This window comes from Zootoca vivipara, chromosome Z1, assembly GCF_965207765.1.
Source record: "Zootoca vivipara chromosome Z1, rZooViv2.hap1.1, whole genome shotgun sequence".
Taxonomy (NCBI): Eukaryota; Metazoa; Chordata; class Lepidosauria; order Squamata; family Lacertidae; genus Zootoca; species Zootoca vivipara.
The window spans coordinates 1,677,195-1,699,593 of NC_142583.1; the positions used below are offsets into that span (position 1 = coordinate 1,677,195).

The 22,399-nt window shown below is 42.8% G+C and overlaps 1 protein-coding gene across 2 annotated transcripts in view; it reads left to right on the top strand.

Annotated features, from left to right (window-relative positions):
- Positions 1–911: 911 nt before the first annotated feature.
- ETFA (electron transfer flavoprotein subunit alpha) overlaps positions 912–22,399 on the top strand; it is a 33,786-nt gene continuing 12,298 nt past the window's right edge. Inside the window, exons 1-9 of one of the 2 annotated variants that reach the window (XM_035112386.3) lie at positions 912–967; positions 5,083–5,232; positions 6,003–6,084; positions 6,176–6,258; positions 6,546–6,645; positions 12,013–12,123; positions 14,146–14,250; positions 17,196–17,264; positions 17,712–17,794. In XM_035112386.3, coding sequence (XP_034968277.1) covers positions 923–967; positions 5,083–5,232; positions 6,003–6,084; positions 6,176–6,258; positions 6,546–6,645; positions 12,013–12,123; positions 14,146–14,250; positions 17,196–17,264; positions 17,712–17,794 — 828 coding nt within the window. In that variant the 5' untranslated portion in view covers positions 912–922. The remainder of the gene's footprint in view (positions 968–5,082; positions 5,233–6,002; positions 6,085–6,175; positions 6,259–6,545; positions 6,646–12,012; positions 12,124–14,145; positions 14,251–17,195; positions 17,265–17,711; positions 17,795–22,399) is intronic. The other variant, XM_035112387.3, reaches the window with a different exon arrangement.

Sequence of the window (22,399 nt, forward strand, 5' to 3'; positions counted from 1 at the left end):
TAAAGCACATGGTTTCCTAGTTGAAGCTAGTTAAAATCTGTAAAATGGGAATAACGACTTTCCTTTCCAAGATTGTTGTACTGAATACTATACATTAAAAGCAGGACATGCATCAAAATGTTGCAGTATGTCCTCAGCCCCTAACAGCTATTCTGTTCAAGGTTCCAGCCAGCAAGGCAACCATGCCTTCGGGGCTCACACAGCCCAATTCACCCTCATCTTGATTTCTACCTTTTCTTTTCCAACTTTTTCCCTGTAGCTCCTGGTGCATACTCAGTCCTCACTGGGCTGTTTTGTGTGTGGGTTGCCTATGATTAATTGTTTTTAAAATAGTATTTTTGACCTGCAGAGCTGAAGCGTGGCACACATCAGCCAGCAAATTAAAGCATTGCTGGGCTGAATTGTTTATGTGTTTGCTTTTTTGGTAAACCACTTTGAGAATCACTTGGGTACAAGTCTTGAAAATAAATACAGTAATAATCCTATTGCACCATCAGTGTGGATGACAAAGTACACTTACTCCAATCAGTTGCACCAGGCAGGCTTTTGATTAACAAGCTGGACACCTATAAGTTGAAAAGCATAAATGAGTCTATGGCAATGAGAATGTGTGAAATCCGATCAATGAACCTACGGGTAGGGCCCTAGGCTGCCGCCCCGCGCTCCCACTCGCCTTCACTCGCAGCAGGGATGCGGGAGCCGCTGGCCGCCTCGGCCCGTGAAATGGCACCGCAGCGCCCGAGGGGCTTCCGGCCGCCGACCAATCAGAGACACCGCGCGACTCCTCCCACCCGACAAGCCCGCCCTCATGCCCTCACCTGCGATGGCGGACGCTCCTCCTTCCCACGAGCTCTCGCGAGATTTCTCTCCTCAGAGTGGACGACGGGGAGGGGATTCTTCTGGGGCGGCTGCCAACATCGCCATGTTTCCGGAGCTCTTTAAGGCGCAGCGCCTGGCGCAGAGAGCGGTGAGTGGCGGAACTTGCGCGACGGCGGGGAGGGGGGGAGACAGGCAGGCGGCCCTCCTCCTCCTCCTCCTCCTCCTCTGTCGTCTTGTGCCCGTCTCCCGCCCTGGCAGCTCTGCCCAACCTCCCTGCAGGGTGGGCCGCCTTGGGCCAAGGTCGCGCCGCTTCCAGGGGGAAGGAATGTAAGGGGGTCTCGTGGGGCCTGGTTCTGGCGTCGCCGAGGGTCGGTGAGGATCCAGGAGGGGGAGACAGGGCAGGGGGTGGCCGCCTCCACTCGCCCCAAGGTGACCCAGCAGGTGGCTTGGCCCGATGGGAATTGGCCGGCTTCCCCCGGCCTAGCCTGCCTCCCAGGGTTGTCTTGAGAAGGATAATAGGTTAATGTGGCACTCTGATCTTATCCTGCCAGTCTTACTTACTATACTATATAGTCTAGCATTGACTGGTACGTAGTAGGTTTTCAGCAAGAGGGAGGTCTGTCTCATTTGACATAGGAATAAAAATGGGCTTCCATAATTTTGCAGAACACAGTTTCAGATATTAGCAATGCAGCAGTGTCTATCTTGTGGGATTTAATGCAGTGTTACAAGAATTAATAATAATTAATAAAAATAGTTTGTATCCCAGGATGCATTCCAGTCAGGCAAAATTACTTGGGGCATGAAGCAGTGAGGATGTGGCCTGTGAAGAGGGGGTTCTGAAGCCTGGATAGAGAAGGCTGCATGTGGCTTTCTATGCTCCTACCTGTCCTTGAGGCAGGGAAGAGTACAGTAAGTGTTAATTTTTGGAGTGATTTGTAGAATGGGAGAATCTGATGACTCTGCCCTGCACCTTGCAAAGAATGATGGTTATAGGACATTGTGGAGCTGTAGGGGTAGTGGTATTGGTAGTGACAGACTAGGAACAGGAATGTAGTAGAAAATGAATGTGGCACAATAAGTAATAAAGATGTTCAGGGAAAGAGATAGTGAGAAGGAAGCAGTGAGGATCTGTGTGCCAAGTACACCATGCCCAAACTGCTGCTTGGCCAAAATTCCACTTCAGGCATCTCCAGAAAGATATTCAGAAAGATTTAAAGATTCTGAGTGAAGGAGAAAAGACAGTTGAAACAACAGCATTGTTGCTTTTTAAAAATTGATTAAAGACATTGGAATAGCTAAAATGTTTGATTTCATTTCTATATGATCATCTAAGTGTGGAAATTTGATAGCTAATTTATATATTTATTCTTTACATTTATATCACATCTTTTCTCCAAGGAGCTCAAGGCAGCATGCATGGTTCTCCCCCCTCCTTCTCTCCATCCACAGCCATCCACTGAGGGTAGCTCAGATGAGAGATAGTGACAGGCCCAGGGTTGTCCAGTGGGCCTTATGGCTGTGCAGTGTTTATGCTCTATGATGCAGCTATGCCCAACTAGGGTGTAATATAGTGCAAGGCAGGGTTCACGCTGGAGGCAAGGGAAGACTCAATCTGTGCTCTGGGGAACGTAGAGCTCTGGACTGTCTTTCATTGGAGGCTTTAAAGCAGATGTTGTATGACCACCTGCCACAGTTCCATTGGTTTTCCTGCATTGTAGGGGGTTGGGCTAGATCACCCCCAGGGTCCCTTCCACCCAGCATTGGAAATTCACCAGGTGCATTTTGCACCTGGCTATTGGCCACCTGTGACCAAGTGAACATGTTTGGGTGCCAGGATGGTGCATGACCTCTTCACCATCTGGAGGTGCATGCCTACGGATCCTTGGATCTGGACTGTTTTCACACACTAGTGACACTTCCTGTAGAATTCTATCCATTGTATTTTCTCTGCACAATCAAAATGAATTTCAGGAACCAAAAAGTTGTATTGAAAAATATGCCTTTCAAACCGTCTGGCTCCAAAATGGCAACTAGGCATTCGATTTTGGTGACTGTAATCCTGGTTTAAGGAGCTTATATATCTGAGTTTCTAACACTGTTTCCAATTCTACCGTTCCATTATTCTATGAGCAAGGAACAACCTGAAAATGGGTCCTCAGTCACATGACCTAGCTACCCAGCACAGGGGTTTAGAATAGGTGTAAGTCTGTCCCTGCCCTGTCCAACCCTCCCCTTCTTGGGACACCCTTGTGGGGGACTTATCCTGGCTTTGGTTCAGCCGGCTTTGGCTGAGTTGGTATAGAGGACTTACCCTACAGCATCTCCAGCTGAACTGGCATGAATAACTTCAGCCTGGGCTCAGCTGGAGATCTGCCTGTTCCAAACTCGCTCATCCTGGCAGATCTTGGGTTTGGAGTGTGCTATAAATAGGTATTAGGTATAGGGACGCAGGTGGTGCTGTGGGTTAAACCACAGAGCCTAGGGCTTGCTGATCAGAAGGTTGGCGGTTCAAATCCCTGCGACGGGGTGAGCTCCCATTGCTCGGTCCCAGCTCCTGCCAACCTAGCAGTTCAAAAGCACGTCAAAGTGCAAGTAAATAAATAGGTACCGCTCCAAGCGGGAAGGTAAACGGTGTTTCCGTGCACTGCTCTGGTTTGCCAGAAGCGGCTTTGTCAAGCTGTATGCCGGCTCTCTCGGCCAATAACGTGAGATGAGTGCCGCAACCCCAGAGTCAGTCACGACTGGACCTAATGGTAAGGTGTCCCTTTACCTTTACCTTTATAAATAGGTATGCCATCAGATTTAAATGGAAGTTCAAAACACACTTGCCAAGGGAAGGCTCAATTCTTTGAACACTTAAAAAAATCACTTTCCATGAGCTGATTATAAGAATGAATGAATGAATGGAAATTAACTCAGACCAAGTCCTTGTTATGTTCCACATGAAGGAATAGTGAAGACATTGATTTATTTTTATGTAATCTCAGAAATATTAATAAATCAAATCCTCCTTTTACCCTGTTAAATGACTAAGTTACTAAGAGCATTTCTGCTTCTTCGGATTTATTTTAAGAAGTTTACATTATGCTTTTCTGGTGAATAGATAATTATTCCTCTGGCTGTATGTCCAACAAACACCAGATTTTCTTTTAAAATACATTTTACTTTGGAATCTTAAACACGAATCTTTCAGTGGTTCTGCACATTTTGCTTGTGACTGGACTATAAATTTTAGCAAGTGTGGGCTTTTTGCCATTAAAGTATGGATTTATTAATCAAACAGTGCATACATACTTGTAACTTTTATGAAAAATGATTTATGAAACATAATCAAAAATATGGTTTTTGATATATATTGGCAGTAAGTAATTTGTTACTGGCAATTCACCTCAATGATTTAAAAATCCTTGACTCCTTGATGTGATTTAATATACAGTACTTAAGTTGGAACATGAAGAATTTTACAGGAACTTTTACACTTCTGATCATAGTTACAAATTGTAGCCTAATTCATTGTCTTGGGTGACTACATAAATTGAGTTCAGTGACACCTCCTGTGTATGCTAAGTGTGTATTGCAAATGTCATTTGAGAATAGGGAGTGGAGTCTACACATTGGTTGGGGAGTGTTGGGGAGAAAGACCCACCAAATTAGGGAGGAAACCTTTTACCCTAGAGCAGGCATCCCCAAACTGCGGCCCTCCAGATGTTTTGGCCTACAACTCCCATGATCCCTAGCTAAGAGGACCAGTGCTCGGGGATGATGGGAATTGTAGCCCAAAACATCTGGAGGGCCGAAGTTTGGGGGTGCCTGCCCTAGAGCTCCAGCAATTCTGAGATAGTTGGGAAGGAGCATCTTTGTGCTGTATAGATATTGGGGGAAAGTCTTGAAGGGAGGACTTGGAACAAGTAATGTAAGAACATGCATCTTCTTGCTTTTGCTGTCTGAGTATGTTTTGCCCCCAGCTGTTTCTGGTATGTCCTTAGCATCTGGATTACAAGGGGCCTTGGGGCATGGAAAATCCTAGTTAAACACAGGGGATTGGGCAGAAGTGTCAGAAAACGCACCTGCTCTCTAAACAAACTATTGGTCGAGATAAGATTGCTGGCTTACGTTATTTCATAACATATCATTCAAAACTCAGAGATTCTGATTTGAAGGTGCATATGCCTGCAATCTTAACTTCACCAACAGGATAATTGAATTTAAGAGCCACAAGTGTTATTGTTAAACCCTCTTCCACCTTCTCTTGTTTTAAAGGTCTCCTTGCTTCACCGATTTCAGAGTACCCTAGTAATAGCCGAACACACAAATGAGGCTGTTTCACCTATTACATTAAATACCATTACTGCAGCAAAGCGTCTTGGAGGCGATGTTTCATGTTTAGTAGCTGGCACCAATTGTGAGAAGGTAAAAACATTGAAAAGGGGAGGGGGAAGGGACGTATTATTTCTGTACTCTGAATTTGTTATTTGTTTAAAATATTTGTATCCTGCCTTGAGGGAAGGAGGGGTGGGGATTCGGATCAATGGAACATAGTCATGCCTGATCATTTTAAAAAGACTGCCCAAATATCATTTTTTTTCCTTTTCCAGATAGGCACCTTATTGCTCTGAGCAACTGATAAATCCAATTGTTTATAGACATGCAAATCACCTAATAATGGATTGATGTCCTTATATAATGTATGCTTAAATACAAATATATGCTGGGTTTGGGAATTGTAAGAGCAGCTTCTCTTATCTACAACCACCATGATTAAGGAGAAAAATTACAAAAAACCAAAATCTAAGGGTTTGTCTAGTTAAAATGGTTAACTAGTTTGGCAAAGAGAATCTGAAACTTGCATATATCAATCAAAATCTGGTTGATTTTTTGAGTGCTATGCTGATTTCGCATTTGGAATGGAATTCGACTCTTGGTGTTTGTGTGCTGGTTTCAGCCAAAATTAAGTATATGTTGAAGCATGTGTCTGAGTGACTCTTCAGAGAGAGAGAGGGGGGGGGAGAGAGAGAGAGGGAGTGAGTTAAAGTAGAATGCTGCATTCCTTTACCCCCTCATGCTCTATCAGCCCATGGAGTCTTCTCTTACTATTTATTTACCACTCTTGCCAGTAACATCTGGTCACAGCAGTAATGTTTTGCATGTACAAATAGTGATAATAAACCTTTTCATTGCAGGTGGCTCAAGAGCTGAGCAAAGTGCAAGGGGTTGTCAAAGTTCTTGTCTCGCAGCATGATGCATACAAAGGATTTCTACCCGGTGAGACTCATTTGCTTGTCACTAAGATTCTCTGCGATCACCACTGTGATGGAAAATATAAGGTGTTCTGACCAATATGTTTCATCCCCAGAGGAGCTGACTCCATTGATTCTGGCAACCCAGAAGCAGTTTAATTACACCCACATCTGTGCCGGGGCATCTGCTTTTGGGAAGGTGAGCATATATGACATCCACCACAAATTTGTTGCTCCAAAGAGATTGATCCTTAAACTAATATATAAATTACAACTTGTAATTATTGCATATATGTATAGGGCTTTTCTAAACATTTAGTGTGCTGCTTCTATAGTGCCTCCATTACTTTCATGTGCCAGATACGTGTTTAGTGTATTGTCTCAATTTGTCTGTAATTTTTAGCAATAAAACTAGAGTAGTAATCAGCATTATGCAGGTTTATAACTTGTTAGCAACATTTGCTTCTATCTGTTTATTTTGTTTAGAATCTTCTTCCCAGAGTGGCAGCTAAGCTTGATGTTGCTCCTGTCTCAGACATAATTGAAATAAAGTCTCCTGACACTTTTGTGAGGACAATTTATGCAGGTGAGCTTTCTCAGTCTGTATATGATATATAGTAACAGTAATAATAATAATAATAATAAATAATAATAATAATAATTTATTTTTATCCTGCCCTTCTGGCTGGGTTTCCCCAGCCACTCTGGGTGGCTACCAACAGAATTAATGATAATGATGGTAATAATAATAATAATAATAATAATAATAATAATAATAATAACAATAATAAAGTGATAAAACATCAGACATTAAAAACTTCCCTAAACATGGTTGGCTTCAGGTGTCTTCTAAAAATCAGATCGTTGTTTATTTCCTTGACATCTGATGGGAGGGCATTCCACAGGGCAGGCGCCACTACTGAGAAGGCCCTCTGCTTGGTTCCCTGTATCCTCACTTCTCACAGGGAGGGCCTCAGAGCTGGACCTCAATGTCCAGGCTGAACGTTGGGGTGAAGACGTTCCTTCAGGGCTGAGGCCATTTAGGGCTTGAAAGGTCAGCACCAACACTTTGAATTGTGCTTGGAAATGTACTGGGATACAATGTAGGTCTTTCAGGACCGGTGTTATATGGTCTCGGCGGCCACTCCCAGCCACCAGTCTAGCTGCCGCATTCTGGATTAGTTGTTGTTTCTGGGTCACCTTCAAAGGTAGCCCCACGTAGAGTGCATTGCAGTAGTCCAAGCAGGAGATAACCAGTTTGGCGAGATGGTGCACGGGCAGGTAGGGTGTCAGCCTGCGTAACAGATGGAGCTGATAGACAGCTGCCCTGGACACAGAATTGACCTGCGCCTCCTTGGACAGCTGTGAGTCCAAAATGACTCCCAGGCTGTGCACCTGGTCCTTCAGGGGCACAGTTACCCAATTCAGGACCAAAGAGTCCTCCACACCAGCCCCCCTGCCCCCCCAAAACAGTACTTCTGTCTTGTCAGGATTCAACCTCCATCTGTTATAGAGGTTTGCATTAAGGAATCTAACATTGCTTTGGTAACAGGAAAAGTGGAAATGTCTTTTCTAACACAACTAATAGGATCATCCCTAGTACTGCAGGATTGTAGTTCAGAGTCCCAAGAAACCAGATATAGCTTCTTAATTAACAGAATCTGCTGACATGTATTGTATTTCTGTTAATGCATTTCTGATAAGATTTTGCAAACTAAGTCATTCAGTTAGTTACTTTTATTTAATATGGGTTACATTAGTTCTGATTTCAGTAATCCACAGGGTTGTCTTTTTTAGTTAGTGAGACATTGATACAATTATATGTAATATTTAATTGTCTTTCCCTAATTATTTTGCTGCCCTTATTTGTCTAGCCTTATCATGCTTGTCTGATCTCATAATTTAATTTGGACATGAAAGCATTAGCTTCTATGGCTTTTAAATTTGTTATGGCAGGATTTATTTCCTTCCTTTTGTCAATGTTCCCTTGCCTTGAGAGACTGATGGATTGCTTCTAGGTTTTGATGTACCTTCTAATAATTTCCTTCTAAAAGTTGTTTGTGCTTATCTATTACTAGCAGTGTCTGTTCCGCCCCCCAAATATCTATTTTTCTGCCTCTTCCATCATCTCTTGTAAACATACAAGTGAGAAGAACCACATTGACAATGTGTTGGGTTTATAATGAATTAACTGGAGACTTAACAGCCCAGTTTTTAATTATTGGTCTACCCAGATGTTACATACTCAGTTGCTAGATTTTGCGCTGCCTTGACGGCTATTAGCCGAAGGATGGTTTACACCACAAACTAGGCCCAAAATGCAAGACCTGTGCTCGTTCACGCTCCCTCCCTTATAATCGCTTTTAATTGTTTATCCTTGTTTCTATATTTTAAAGTTATGTATGATATAATCACCTTTTAATAAGTTTTAATTACTAGTTTTTATCCTTTACCTGTTATAAGTCTTATATGTTTAGTTTATCTGTATGTTTTTTCTTATGCTGGTCTGTGACCGAAATTATTTGATACTAATACTAATGATTGGTCTACAATCCTAAATATATTTACCTAGAAGTAGATTTATACTGAAATAAATAGTGAAAGGGACTTTCAAGGAAACAGGTTTAGGACTGCAGTAGGTCTCTTACTGGCAGACTTTCCGAAGAACAAATAGGTGTAGTATGCTTCATAAAAAGCATCAATTATTTCTGAGAGTTGCCTTTTTATAACTTACTTTTAAAGTCTGGTTGAAGGAATTAAAAGTGCAGCACTTTTAATCTTTTCTCATTTCAAATGCAAACCAAATTTGTCAGTAGTTTCTTCATGGCAGTTGTGACTTTCTGAGCTTGTAACATTCTTTTGAAAACATAACTTCATTTCCCTTGGAATGAGAATCACAGTAAGCATCCATCTACAAAGTCTGTTCAGGTTTGTTTGTTTCTTAAAAAATATTTTTATTAAACATTTTCTTGGTTTACAAAAATACATGCTTTGTCTCTTTTTTCAGGTTGTACAGTCTTTCTTAAAAATCAGTTACATTTGTTGTGAGACATTAGTTTTGACTACTGTACAGTATAAGGTTTGGGAAGAAGAGGGGGGAGAGGAGGGTGGGGTGGAGGGTGGGCTTATATTCTCTTGTATAGTGTATGTGTGGAGTTTTATGTCAGTGTCAACTGCGTAGGTTCTCTTGCTATTTGTTTATTACATTTCCTTGGTAGTGAGATGTATTAGGGAGCAGGGTGTGGTTAGTTTTCCGAGGTTGGCTGCAGTGAGGTTTGTTTGCATTGGGGGGGGGCCTTGTTGGGCCAGGTAAGCAAGATTGATTTGTATTTGTACAGTGGAACCCCTACTTGCGAATGACTCTACTTACAAAAAAATCGACTTACGAACTAAAAAAATTGGGGCGCGCATACGAATTTCTTCAACATCCGAACGGCCTCGGTGCCCCGCGCTCGCTGCCGGCGCCGGATCAGGCCTTCGCAGGCCTCGTTGCCCCGCGCTCGCCGCCACGCCAGATCAGGCCTTCGCCGGCCTCATTGCCCCGCGCTCGCTGCCACCGCCAGATTGGGCCCTTGCCGGCCTCATTGCCCCGCGCTCGCCGCCGCCGCTAGATCAGGCCCTAATGGCCACCGCCGCAAGGACAGCCTTCTGCAGCGAGCGGGGTCGCAGAGGAGCGAGAGGCAAAGGCCTCAGCCGCCTGCCCGCCCAGCCCCTTCCTGTAGCGCTCGCTCGCTCGCTCGCCTGCCTGCCGATGGCTTCTCTTTCTCCTTTGCCTACTCCGAGCATTCGCGGAGCTCAGAGCAGGCGAAGGAGAAAGAGAAGCCATCAGCAGGCAGGCAGGCGAGCGCGCGCGCGCTACAGGTAGGGGCTGGGCGGCCGGCCGAGGCCTCTGCCTCTCGTTCCTCCGTGGCTCCGCTCGCTGCAGAAGGCCGGCCTCACGGCGGCAGCCATGAGGGCACAATCTAGCGGCAAGCACGGGGCAACAAGGCCGGCGAGGGCCCGATCCAGCAGTGGCAGCGAGCGTGGGGCGGCGAGGCCGGCGAGGGCCTGATCCGGCAGTGGCGGTGAGCGTGAGGCCAGCGAGGGCCCGATCCGGCAGCGAGCCCAGGGCAGCGAGGGAGGTAAGGCTCTGGTACGAATTAATCCGTTCCCAATGAATTCCTATGGGAAACATCGTTTCGATTTATGAATGTTTCTACATACGAATGTGCATTTGGAATGGATTAAATTCGTAAGTAGGGGTTCCACTGTATGTTGTTGTTGTTGGGTTCTTGTCATTGTCTTGTTGGCTGTGTATGTGATAAAGGGGAGCCATACTGGGTTGAAGGTGTCCTCTTCTATTTGTCTGCATGTCATTTTCAGTTTATTGGTTCGCTTTTCTAGCAAGCTGATATGGAGGGAGGTTTAGATCACATTCTAGTCCATTGGGTGGGTTAATTTCATAGCCTATTCCGTGCTCCCATTGTTCTTTGATTGTGTCAAGGGGGTTTGTGGTATTTTGGAGCAGTATTTTGTATATTGTGGATACCACCCCTTTACTGTATGCCTCTGATGTCAGGAGGTTTTCAAAAGTAGTCAAGGGCCTAGTGGCTGCTGATTTTACTATTGGATTGTTTAAGAAGGCATGGGGATATCTTAGCCAAGGTTGTCCCCTAGTTTGTCTTGTATTTCTTGTGTTGGTATAGGTTTGTTGTTGTTAATAGAAATCTTTTAGACAGTGTAACTTTTGACTTGCCAGGTTTTTATCTAGAGGCTTTGTGCTGCTTGTTGGAATGGTGGGTTGTAGGCCAGGGGGTTAGTGAGGATGGAGATAGTTTGCCTGCTTTCCCCCTCCATGCTTTAAGCATGGACTATGTGAACCTGTTCAATGTTGCTGTCCAGGTTTGTTCATATCTGATCACCACTTTGAGCAAAAGTTCCTTAGTCATGGAGTCAGTGGATGGCCATGAGCATTTTTTTTTGAGCAGGTTTACATGGCAATGTTAATGACTTAATAAACCATGCTTCATTTTCCCGAGCTCAGCCATTGGGTTTGCTTGCTCACTTCTCTCCTTGCGAACAGCTTCAGTGTTTCTGCTATGGTGTATTAAAAATGTTCAAGCTGGGAAACTGTGGCTTAATTTTGGTTGACTAATGTCACGGAATTCAGTGGGGGGTATTTCTGAATAAACCTGCATAGGAGAGGTCTGGTGTGCAATGGAAGTAGCAACTGCATGCATCTGCTGTGCAAAAGGTTTTTTATGGTTGGATGGTTACCTTCATGCTGAGGGAATGGATGTTGTTTCAGGGGCTAAACTCTTTTGTAAAAATAATAATATTGGTACTTCTTCCTCTCCACCATCAGGGTCACAACTGAAGTGTGAGGTTTTTTGTTTTGTTTTGTTTGTTACTATGTTACGTATTTTTGTGTTTTTATTTTGTAAACCACCCTGTGATCTTCTGATGAAGGGTGGTATAGAAATTTAATAACTAATAATAAGTAGTAGTACTGATGAGTTGTCTGAAAACTTGAATGTGTCCAGTGGTGCTTAGTGGGGTGCCCAGGGCCTGGTGGTGCACACCTGGCTTCCCGATGGTGTCTCTGCCGCTTACCAATAGGTGGAGGCACAAGGTGCAGGGAACTCAGCGTGGTGCCGAGCTTCCTATGCCGTGCCCCCTCCCCCATCTATAAGCCACAGCGATGTTCACTATTGAGATGCCAGGCTACACCAACATGCCGGAGACACCAGGGAAGGTGAATGTAGAAGCAGAACCCTTTGCTGTGTCTTACTGGAAAATTCTTCTGTGACACCAAGGAAATGTGAATCTATTCTGAGTCCATTTTTAGTCTCTTAAATTTTCCCGCCTGAAAGGATTGTTTTGTCTAAGCAACAGCATTACTGCCCTCTGCTAATAGCAGCTGATCATTGGAGTTTGTGGTTTTATTTTCATAGAAAGTGTGGTCTTTTTGTAGGAAATGCCCTGTGCACTGTGAAGTGTGATGAAAAAATAAAGGTGTTCTCTGTACGAGGTACTTCCTTTGAGGCTGCATCAATAAGTGGTGGTAGTGCTACGGTAGAGAAAGGTAAGTTTTCAGTTCAGTTTGTCTGGTTTTTCCCCCCTTCTCAAGTTGAAATTGGATTAAAAACATTATTGTCAAATAAACTGAGAAAGTTGCACAAGTTTGCATTTATTGAATTCTTCCCTCTTTACACTTTGCCTCTCTTTGTCTCCTAGAGTCCTCTAATCATTCCACATGGATATCTCTCTTCTTGTAGCCGTCTTGGGTGGGGTTTTACATGTAAAACTACTGTATCAAAATTGCAAAGCCATTTTGAATGGTTCAATGGATTTAAACAAAAAAGAGAGGTTTTCCCCTTAGATGCTGGAAAGGATGCATGCTTGTTATTATGTTAGCCCAATGCATTTCCTGCCAAAGTAAAATACCCCTTTCCTCAAAGTGTGCATCACACCAGGTCTCTTCCACACCTCATGCTCCATTAACCTGTCTGCAGCCACGTACACACTGCTTTTGCCCCAGGCAAAGCATCACATAACCGTACCAAGACCATATCTTAAACTGAGTGGTGTTTCACCCTTGCTGTTTCCTCTGTGGTGGTGATGTGCTTTATTTCTGTCATGGAGAGTTAGAAATATCTGTATTCTTGTTTTGGTTTTATTATGAATTCTTATGTTCTTATTTTGTATTTTTGTGTTGTGAACTACCCTGTGATCTTCAGATGAAGGACTGCACACACTATAACAACAGCTGCAACAGGCTAAATTGTGGATAACTGTGTAGAGTCTGTAAGCCTATCTGTAAGCCTTCTTCAGGGGCTTATCTATAAAATAAGTAAAATGACAACACTTACTAAACCACATATAAAACACTTGTAAACTGATTCAAAACCTAGTTTCGGCTGCTTTGATGTATTAATAGACATGCATACTTGGATAATAGACATGCATACTTGGAAATAATCCAGAAAAAAATAATTCAGACTTACTTCTGAGTAAACATCTTAGTGACTTCACGTATTGATTTACTGGTATTTGCTTTATGAGCCCTAATGTTTCTGGTGGGCAAAAATGTATGGAGGCATGTGTGTGTGTGTGTGTGTGTGTGTGTGTAAGTGTGTAAACTAGATCAATTACCTGCATCTAAAGGACAATTACATGCACTACTACTATGCTGGATGCTCACTGTTTCTCACTGTTTCTCCCCTTCTGGGAGTCTCAGTTTCAGTTGTTTTTATTGTTTTATCTCTTGTTTGCCACCCTGGGCTCTCTTGGGAGGAACAGTGGGATAGAAATTTAATAAATAAAAAATCCTATTTAAGTCTTGGTATATTATGAATGAATTTGTATTAACATCCGGAGGTATAACCATATCAGTGTTTCTTTTATTTATTGTTATTTTAATGGGGGGAGGACTATAGTTCAGTGATACTTCAAACCCTCTCATCTTCAGGGAGGGCTGTGAAAGACTGCTTTCTGAAATGCTAGAGAGCTGCTGCCAATCAGTGTGGGGTGGTGAAGGGAGCATTTGGCTTCCCACATGCTGCTGGACTACAACGCCCATCATCATTGACTCCTGTCCCAGTCCCCTGTGACTGACGGGCATTGGGAGTCCAACAACATCTGGAGGGCCACGTTCCCCATTCCTAGTGTTTATAGTACTGTCATAGATGGAGCAATGATCTGACTTGGCATAAGGCAGCAGCTTAGGTCTTAAATTTTTTAATTACTTGAGGTTTACCAATTCCCCCCCCCCCCGGTTAATTAAATGTACCAAAAGTGTAGAATCATAGAATTGTAGAGTTGGAAAGGACCATGAGGGCCATCCAGTACAACCCCCTGCACTGCAGGAATCTTTAGCCAAAGGTGGAGCACTAAAACTCTGGGATTAAGAGTCTCCTGTTCTTATTGACTAGACTGTCAATAATTGTAACAGGTTTTTGTTTATTAATGCAAAGATGTAAGATGAGCTGAGATATTTAATATTGCATATTCCGCAGAGTTTGGGCACGGAGGTCATTTTTATGGTTACCACTTCGTACCTTTCAAAAGCTCAGTGTCTTTTCTTTGTTTTGTTTTTTGATATAAGCAGTACCTGCAGCTTCACCAGTTGGTCAATCTGAATGGATCGAACAAAAGTTAACAAAAAGTGATCGGCCAGAACTGACTAGTGCGAAGGTGGTTGTTTCAGGTGGTAAGTAGTGGCTAATTGGCTAGAATTGTGGTGAACTAGTGGTGAAATTTCTAGCAGAGTAGAAAATAACAAAAACTTTGTTATACAGTGGTACCGTGGTTCTCAAACTTAATCCGTTTCAGAAGTCTGTTCCAAAACCCAAAGTGTTCCAAAACCAAGGCACACTTTCCCATAGAAAGTAATGCAAAACAGGTTAATCCATTCCAGACTTTTAAAACAACCCCTAAAACAGCAATTTAACATGAATTTTACTATCTAACGAGACCATTGATCCATAAAATGAAACCAATAATCAATTTTATACTATAAAATAAATAAGACAGTATTGTAGATGATAAAAATAAAAATTAATTTTTTTTCTTACCTGCATTGGTGATAGTCATTGTTTCGATGGGGGGCTTTTATCCATTTCCACAGTCACACAATCAATCAGTAACTGAACTGGGTTCCACATAGTCACAAAAACAAATTAACCGAAAAAGCCTCAAAAAACAAAAACGCAAAATAAATAGCAAAAACAAAAGCACCAAATACAGTGGTACCTTGGTTCTCAAACTTAATCCGTTCCAAAATGTTTCAAAACCAAGGTGCTGCTTCTTATTGGTGCTGGCGCCCTGGAAACAATAGCTGGCAACTGCATCAGACGTTCGGCTTCTGAAAAATGTCCAAACCCCAGAACACTTCTGGGTTTTCGGCGTTTGGGAACCAAGGCGTTTGAGAACCAAGGTACCACTGTAAGGGTAAAGGTAAAGGGACCCATGACCATTAGGTCGTCGTGACTGACTCTGGGGTTGCGACGCTTCCAGGTCATGTGGCCAGCATGACTAAGCTGTTTCTGGCAAACCAGAGCAGCACATGGAAACGCCATTTACCTTCCCGCTGGAGCAGTACCTGTTTATCTACTTGCACTTTGACGTGCTTTTGAATTGCTATGTGGGCAGGAGCTGGGACCGAGCTGGGACCACTGTACCTCCTACCATACCTAAATAATTCTGACCAGTAATCTGTAGTTGGAAGCTGGAAAATGAGACAGTATACAGTTTATTGAAGTGGTGTGAGATTGGATGAAATAAAGTAACTATAAATATCAGCATTTGTCTTGTAATCTGCATGAATAATAAAAATGCTAGAAAAGCTTAGCTTGAAGAATGATCCGCTTTTACAGTGAAGGCGGTTTGCATGCATTACAGGTGTCCCCTGCAATTATGCAGGGGTTACGTTCCAGGCCCCTCCCCATAAGTAAAATCCTATAAAAGGAGCAGCCTCTTTAAAAGCCTCTGAACGCACACATTTTCCTGCTGTCCACCTCTCCCCCCCCCTCTTCACACCTCCCTTTTCCATTTGAGTTGGAGCTCTGGGGCTGGCTGGAACCTGGAGGACGCGTGGAAAAGTGGTTGCTTCTGCTGCTGTGCTCCTCCACTTGTCAGTTGTTAGGCAGAGAGACTGAGCAGCGTAAACAAAGCCTCCAGTCTCTTTGGGGCTTCCTCTGCCCTCACTGGACGTTCTCTTTGGGCTTTGGGTGTGTGTGTGTGTGTCCTCACAAGCCACAAGCGCTCTCCAGTTCTCTCCTGCCATTTCCTGCTATGATTCTATATATTTAATTATTTCCTGGTGCTGAGCATATACATGGTCACGTGCGATTAGAATGTGCATAAGTGGCATGCCTATACTACAATATCACAACTAGTTTATCACATCTATCTCAGGAAAAAATAAAATACCAAAAACCAGTACTCTACTTTATTACAGCCGTACCTCGGAAGTCAAACAGAAACCTAGGCGCGGCTTCCAAGACAACTTCCGCGGCTTCCAACTGGCTGCAGGAGCTTCCTGCAGCCAGTTGGAAGCCGCGGAAGCTGTCTTGGACGTTCGGGTTCCAAACAACATTTGCAAACCGGAACACTCACTTCTGGGTTTGCGGCGTTTGGGAGCAAAAACCTTTGACTCGCAAGGCGTTTGACTTCCGAGATACGACTCTACTTGAAAGCTGTAACTCTCAAGCCAGCAGGGGAAGTGAAGTTGTAGCTGTTTAGTCGTTTAGTCATGTGAACCAGAGCACACCAGGCACTCCTGCCTTCCACTGCCTTCTGCAGTTTGGTCAAACTCATGTTGGTAGCTTCGAGAACACTGTCCAACCATCTCGTCCTCTGTCGTCTCCTTCTCCTTGTGAAGTTACTATGCTCTAATTCCTCCATTTTTTCAGTTATGGTAGATATGTAAATAAATGTGTAACCCTCATTCTGAAGAAATAATTACAGTAATCTCAAACAGACGACATTCATGTTAAGGCTGGTGACAAAAACCAGTCACACCTGGCTCCATGCCTCAAAAGAGCACATCAGGGCATGGGCAAAAATAGCAGAGTAGCATGAAGTCCCATGGAGTTCCAGTGTAAGAAAACACACACACAGGAAGCAGAAGTTATTCAGTTAAATTTTACTGAGGTTCTTAAAGCATAAAATGGTTACAAAGTCCAATATTCTTGTTGGATCTCCAGGCAAGGTACAGAACTTCACTCCGAGGAGCATGTCCAGTTACAGAGCCAGAAACCACAGACTGTACTGAAGAGAAAAGAGAGGAGGAATACAGAACCGTTCAGTAGCAGGATATTTATCTCCTACTCTGAGCATGTTGACCTTGAGTCTCATATGACTGATAAACACAACTCAGCTGCAGAGAAGCTTTGAGAAAATTCAGAAACATTCTGCACCCATAAAACTCCACAATCCCTGACAATTCAAGATTCATAAAAGTGCTGCAGAATGTTCAGTTGGAAAATGAATTGTTCCCTGGCTGGGGTGTGTTTGTGTGCCTGACAGAATGCACTGCAAAAATCAACGGTGGGGAGGCGTGTACAACAACAACAACACTTTATTACGGTCATGTATTTAGTCTGACTCAGAGATTTCAAGGCACTTGAACATATCTAATCTCTTATTTTTAAGGACGGGGCTTGAAGAGTGGAGAAAACTTTAAACTGCTGTATGAGCTTGCAGATGAGTTGCATGCTGCAGGTAAGAACTGCCTTTACTCCTTGGTTCTAGAGCAGTTAGGGATGCTATCTATCCTATGGGCATATCTTTTGAAGTATGTGAAATTGGCTAAACTTCTTGCAGCTGGAAACTTTTGCGTATACATTAGCTCGGATCCTAACTTCCATGAGGGGAGTGTAATTGGGCTTTCTTGCTGCTTCTTTATGGTTCCCATCATGACCCCCCCCATCTGTTCCCGAAGGTTGAGAGCCTATTGCTCCTGAGGGGCCTAAAGCTGGAAGGGTGAACTGGGGGAAATCAGGGGTCCCCACTATTGTTGGAAGCTGCCCAGAGTGCTGGGGCAACCCAGACAGATGGGCAGGGTATAAGAAAGAAATTATTGTTATTCATGGGATGTAGGATGAAGCATTAAATGTTGGCTTCTATGTTTCTTGAGATAACTTTATCTCTCTCTTTTTTTGCTTCTAGTTGGTGCTTCTCGTGCAGCTGTTGATGCAGGCTTTGTACCCAATGACATGCAGGTTGGACAGACAGGCAAAATTGTAGCACCAGTGAGTATTCAAATTATTTTTGCAGAAGAAAATGGTTAAAATCCCTTTGAATAGTTTGGAGAACCACTGCCTTTTCCTAATGGAGCTGTAGGTAATGCAGTCTTCAGGCTTGCATATAGCCTGCCAGCTCCCCCCCCTCCCTTTTCCAGCCTGTAGTACCTTTAGGATTGCTAGAACCCTGCCCTTTTCTCTTCATGGTGTTGCCTTATCTTGGGAAAGATTCCCTTCTGGTGCATGGTATCATTGCAGCAGTTTAAGTCGAGCTTGTCATAACTTACTATCATCACCTGCAGAGCGTGTGACATTGGTGAAATGGGTGTGGTTTTCTAAAGTAGACTTTGCCTGATTTGAACAGAGTGACAGAAGCTTTGCCTCTTGGGATGAAGGGAAAAAAAGGGAGTGTGACGGAACCTATTGCAACCTCTTAGCCTAGTCAATGCATTCCTATGGGAACCCGCGATTCGCTAGATGAATTTTTCGTAAAACGAATTTGTCTAGCGAGGCAACCTCCGCTAGAAAAATCCTTTCTTTAAGCGAAAATTTTGTCTTACGGGGCGTTTGTTAAGCGAGGCACTACTGTACAGTGGGACCTCGACTTACGAGCTATTCAACATCCCACGTTTTTTAGTTACGAGCGGAAGGAAAAAGTGGCCGCACGCTTAGTCTTTTTGACATCTGAACGGAAAACCCATTCGCGGCTAGATGCGGTTTCCTCGACTTACGAATTTTTCTGTTTCCAATGCATTCCTATGGGAAACCGCTTTTCCTATGGGAAACTCGACTTATGAAGTTTTCGACCTACGAGTGTGCATTTGGAACAGATTAAATTCGTAAGTCGAGGTCCCAATGTACTAAAAGTTTAAAGAAAGTTACCTGGTATAGAATCTGAAATGGCGGCGGGGGGGGGGATTCCATATGCAATCTAGGCAGCTCTGGTTTGTGCAGTAAGTTGTGTTTTGTGTACAACTGCACTTACTAATATCCTGATGCAGTATGATCTTCTAGGCCAGGGATGTGCCAACAGGTCGATCTTGCGATCTACTGGTCGATCACAGTGGGTCCGTGGTTGATTGCGGGATCCTGCTTCCCCCCTAGTTTGGGTCCCTAAAAAAGCTCAACAACTTTGGCTTCCTAAAAAAAAGCTCAACTTTGGTAGATCACTTTTTTTGTAGTGGGAGTAGATCACTGTCTCTTGAAAGTTGGACATGCCTGTTCTAGGCTAAATTTAGACCAATAAATAACTACGGTACTTCCTATGAAAAGGATTGACTTGATTGTTGATGAGCTGTATACAAAAATTTAACAAGAATCTGCATGTCACATGGCTGAGATTTTACTTTTGGCAAGCATGTCTTAAACAATTAAATCAGGTTAATGGAGTAAATCTCATTTTTTCAGTGGATTGAAAATTGAAATCTCCTTGGCATTTAGATATGCATCTCTTAAGTCACAAATGCTTGACGAAGAATTAGAGATGTGAAGGCCCGGAAAACCCCCGGAAAAATTCAAAAAAAAACCCGTCCCCCCATTTTTTCCCTGAAGCCTTTTTTGTTTTTTCCCCCAAAAAATTGGGGGGGGGGAATTATGGAATGTTTTATTTTAACCTGATGAATAAAATATTTTAAGATAAGGGGTTCAAATATTTTATAAATCATTTTTAAAAAATATGTATGGTATCAGATTATTCTAATTTCTGTGAGGACAAGCAAGTCCTAGGTTACAAACTGAACTCTCCAATGCAAGAACAAGATACCTTTCTTCCTTTAGGAGGTGCTGTTGTCACCAGAAAAGAAAAAAAGGTTTCAGTTTTGTTTTTGCATGCATGTGGTATGCACTGGTTCTGTTCCTCTTCACTAGGCCTCAAAGCACTGGAAGAAAATATAGAGCAACAAAAAGGGCCTGAAAGTATATATTGTACTTTATTTAAAAAGGTTAGGGTTAGGGCTACGGTTACTTCTGGATTTTTAAAAATTGTTTTGTGGAGTTTTCTTTGTTCCACATAAACTAGTAAACAGTTCAGGAGACTGTTGCTCCATTTGTTACAAATACAAATAAATATTATTTTAAAAGTAAATTCTGTTTGTAATAATTGTTTGGATATAATATATTTTTAATATGCTAGTTGTGATTTTATGCTCATTAAAATTGTCCATAGTTTTATTTTATGTTTCTAAAGTAACAGAATGACTTTCAATCTGGAAAAGAAAAAAGAAGTGCTAATGTAGCATTTTTTTCAATTTTCAAGAAAATTTCTGTTTTCCCCTGAAAAAACTAGAAAAAAACCTGGGAAAAAACCGTTTTTTTCCCCCGAGCTTCAAAATTTCCAGAAATTTTACATCTCTACGAAGGAGGAAGGGATATAAGGAGCAAGTAAAGTTGTGAGGGAAGCTCTTTTGTGCTTCTGCTCATGATGGTGCTTTTATGATGGTGCTATTTATAGGCTTCAGAATTGGCCTAGTGGAGAATTCAGCTGATATTGAGTGGGGTGTGTATTTGAGGCAGGTTGGAAGAGATTTTGACTGATCTCTGCAAAGGTTGGGAGATGTAAAAGGGAATGGTTTTGAAAGAAGACAGCCACATTTTTCTCACTGTTTGCTTTTAATTATGCTTTCACTGATTTCAAGAGATATCTTTGCTTTTGGCCCTTTTTTTAAAAAAAACCCTTCCTGTGCTAACCACAGACGTACACTAGTTTGTTGCAGACCACTCTGGAAAGCTTGGCAGCCTGTTGAGTTCCTTTAAGTGGAGTAGAAGCTTTCTCAAAATGCACTCATCGTGCTCTGTGAACAAATGGCCAGTTTGTTCAGATACGTTAAAAGTGCACTCAGTTAGCAGCATAGTCCTTTGGGAACGTTCTTAGAAGTAAGACATAAAAAATGATTGTACTTGGTTGATTAAGGGGTGAAAAAAAAATCCCCATTCAATAGGAATGTTGTCTGAAATGTTTTATTACAATGCAGGACTTAAAGTCTGAGCTGTGCAAATAAGTGGTCCCTACCATTTGAGATCTCAACCTACAGCACTATGGCCTGGGACTGCTGTGGTATGGATTGCTACATTGTTGGGCATCTTGGCCATCACCCATGTACTCATTCCAAACTATTTCCTGGCACCAAAATGTGCAGAGCTGAGATAATCAATGGGCTTTCTCATATCTTGCGTAATCCTGAAGGGTTTTTGGCCACCAGAGAACTGTTCTATCAACACGTTCACGGGCACCTAAGGTATCTCTCCTTCTAATAGTGAACTTGGGTGATAAGTGTGAACAGAAATGGAGCCAAGATGGGGCCTCTGAGGAACAAGAGGGAAACATCTGTATGTTTGCTGGAACCCTGAGGTTAGCAGAAAGAGGAAAAAATATTTAGAAAATCGCTCCAGCGGACTGGGGACAGAGCATGTTCAGTAGCTGCAGTCTTAGTTGAAAAAGAAAAACAAGTTGCTTGGTGGGTGGGAGGAGAATAAATTGGCCTGTTGGAGGAAGGTGGTAGCTGGAGCACTCCTGAAGAGGAAGTACTCAACTTTGTGTTGGGAATGAACCAGTGATTTTAAAACAAACAAACAAACAACGTCAGCTTGATAATAAGCCCTCTTGGTTTAAAGCTTATTTTTTAACTTAAGATCCCTGGTTCCCGTGGTTAAGCTTGACAGAAGTCCTCATGGCTGTGTGGGTAGAGTGGGGAGTTCATGACTGACACGTCACTTGGAATTGCAATGGCTTCTTTGCATAATTATGTATCGTGGTTTGGCAGTACATACACACCAGTCTATTATTTAAATATTTATCTTATACCTCAATGATCTTGGCATTCATTCTGCTTAGCAAGTTGTGCCTTTAAAAGAGCACATTCTGGAGCTCCTTACTGTAAAATTTCTGTGAAGATGCACATGGTAAACTAAATTAAGTTCTCAGAACTGACAGTTCGCTGTTTGGGAGAAGGGAATTTGGGTATTTTATTAATGGACCAGGAGTGATGTTGATGGTGCAAAGGTTAAGTCAGTGTTGTTAACAGATTTTTTGGGGGGTGGGGGTGGGGAATGCCCATTTCCTCCGAATGCTCAGCAGCGTTGTCTTGCTTTTTTGAGCCACAAACGTCAAAGAGCTGGGACTGAATTTTCAGGTTCTCTTTCTCTGACTTGCTAAAAAGCTGAAGACTGTCAGCCCCTTTCATCCTACATTATCCAGTGTGGCTTTTAAGTCCAAGAGAACCGTGTTCTCAAATTGATGCTCTGTTCCTCAGGGGTTGGTGCAGAAACATTAAATTGTACTAAAATATTCATATGAGAGTGCATTTAGCTGAAAGCAATTGATGTGCTTTTCCCACGAGAGCAAAAAGAAACGCTGTATGGCCCTGCACTCAAGCAGACACCCTAAGCACGATTAAGAGTAATCACGTGTCCTGGATGATCAAAGCCCCATATAAGTTCTTAAAGTGAAAAGGATTAGAAAGGGATGAAATTGTTTGACCTGGCAGACTCTATAGTGATGTGAACTACTTCACTGCTTGGGATTTGAGCAGTTTTTTTCCAGTGCAATGTGGGCTCATGAAATACCCACATTTTTCATTTCTTTCTTTTAAAATGGCTTAATTGCTGCTGCTTCGCTCT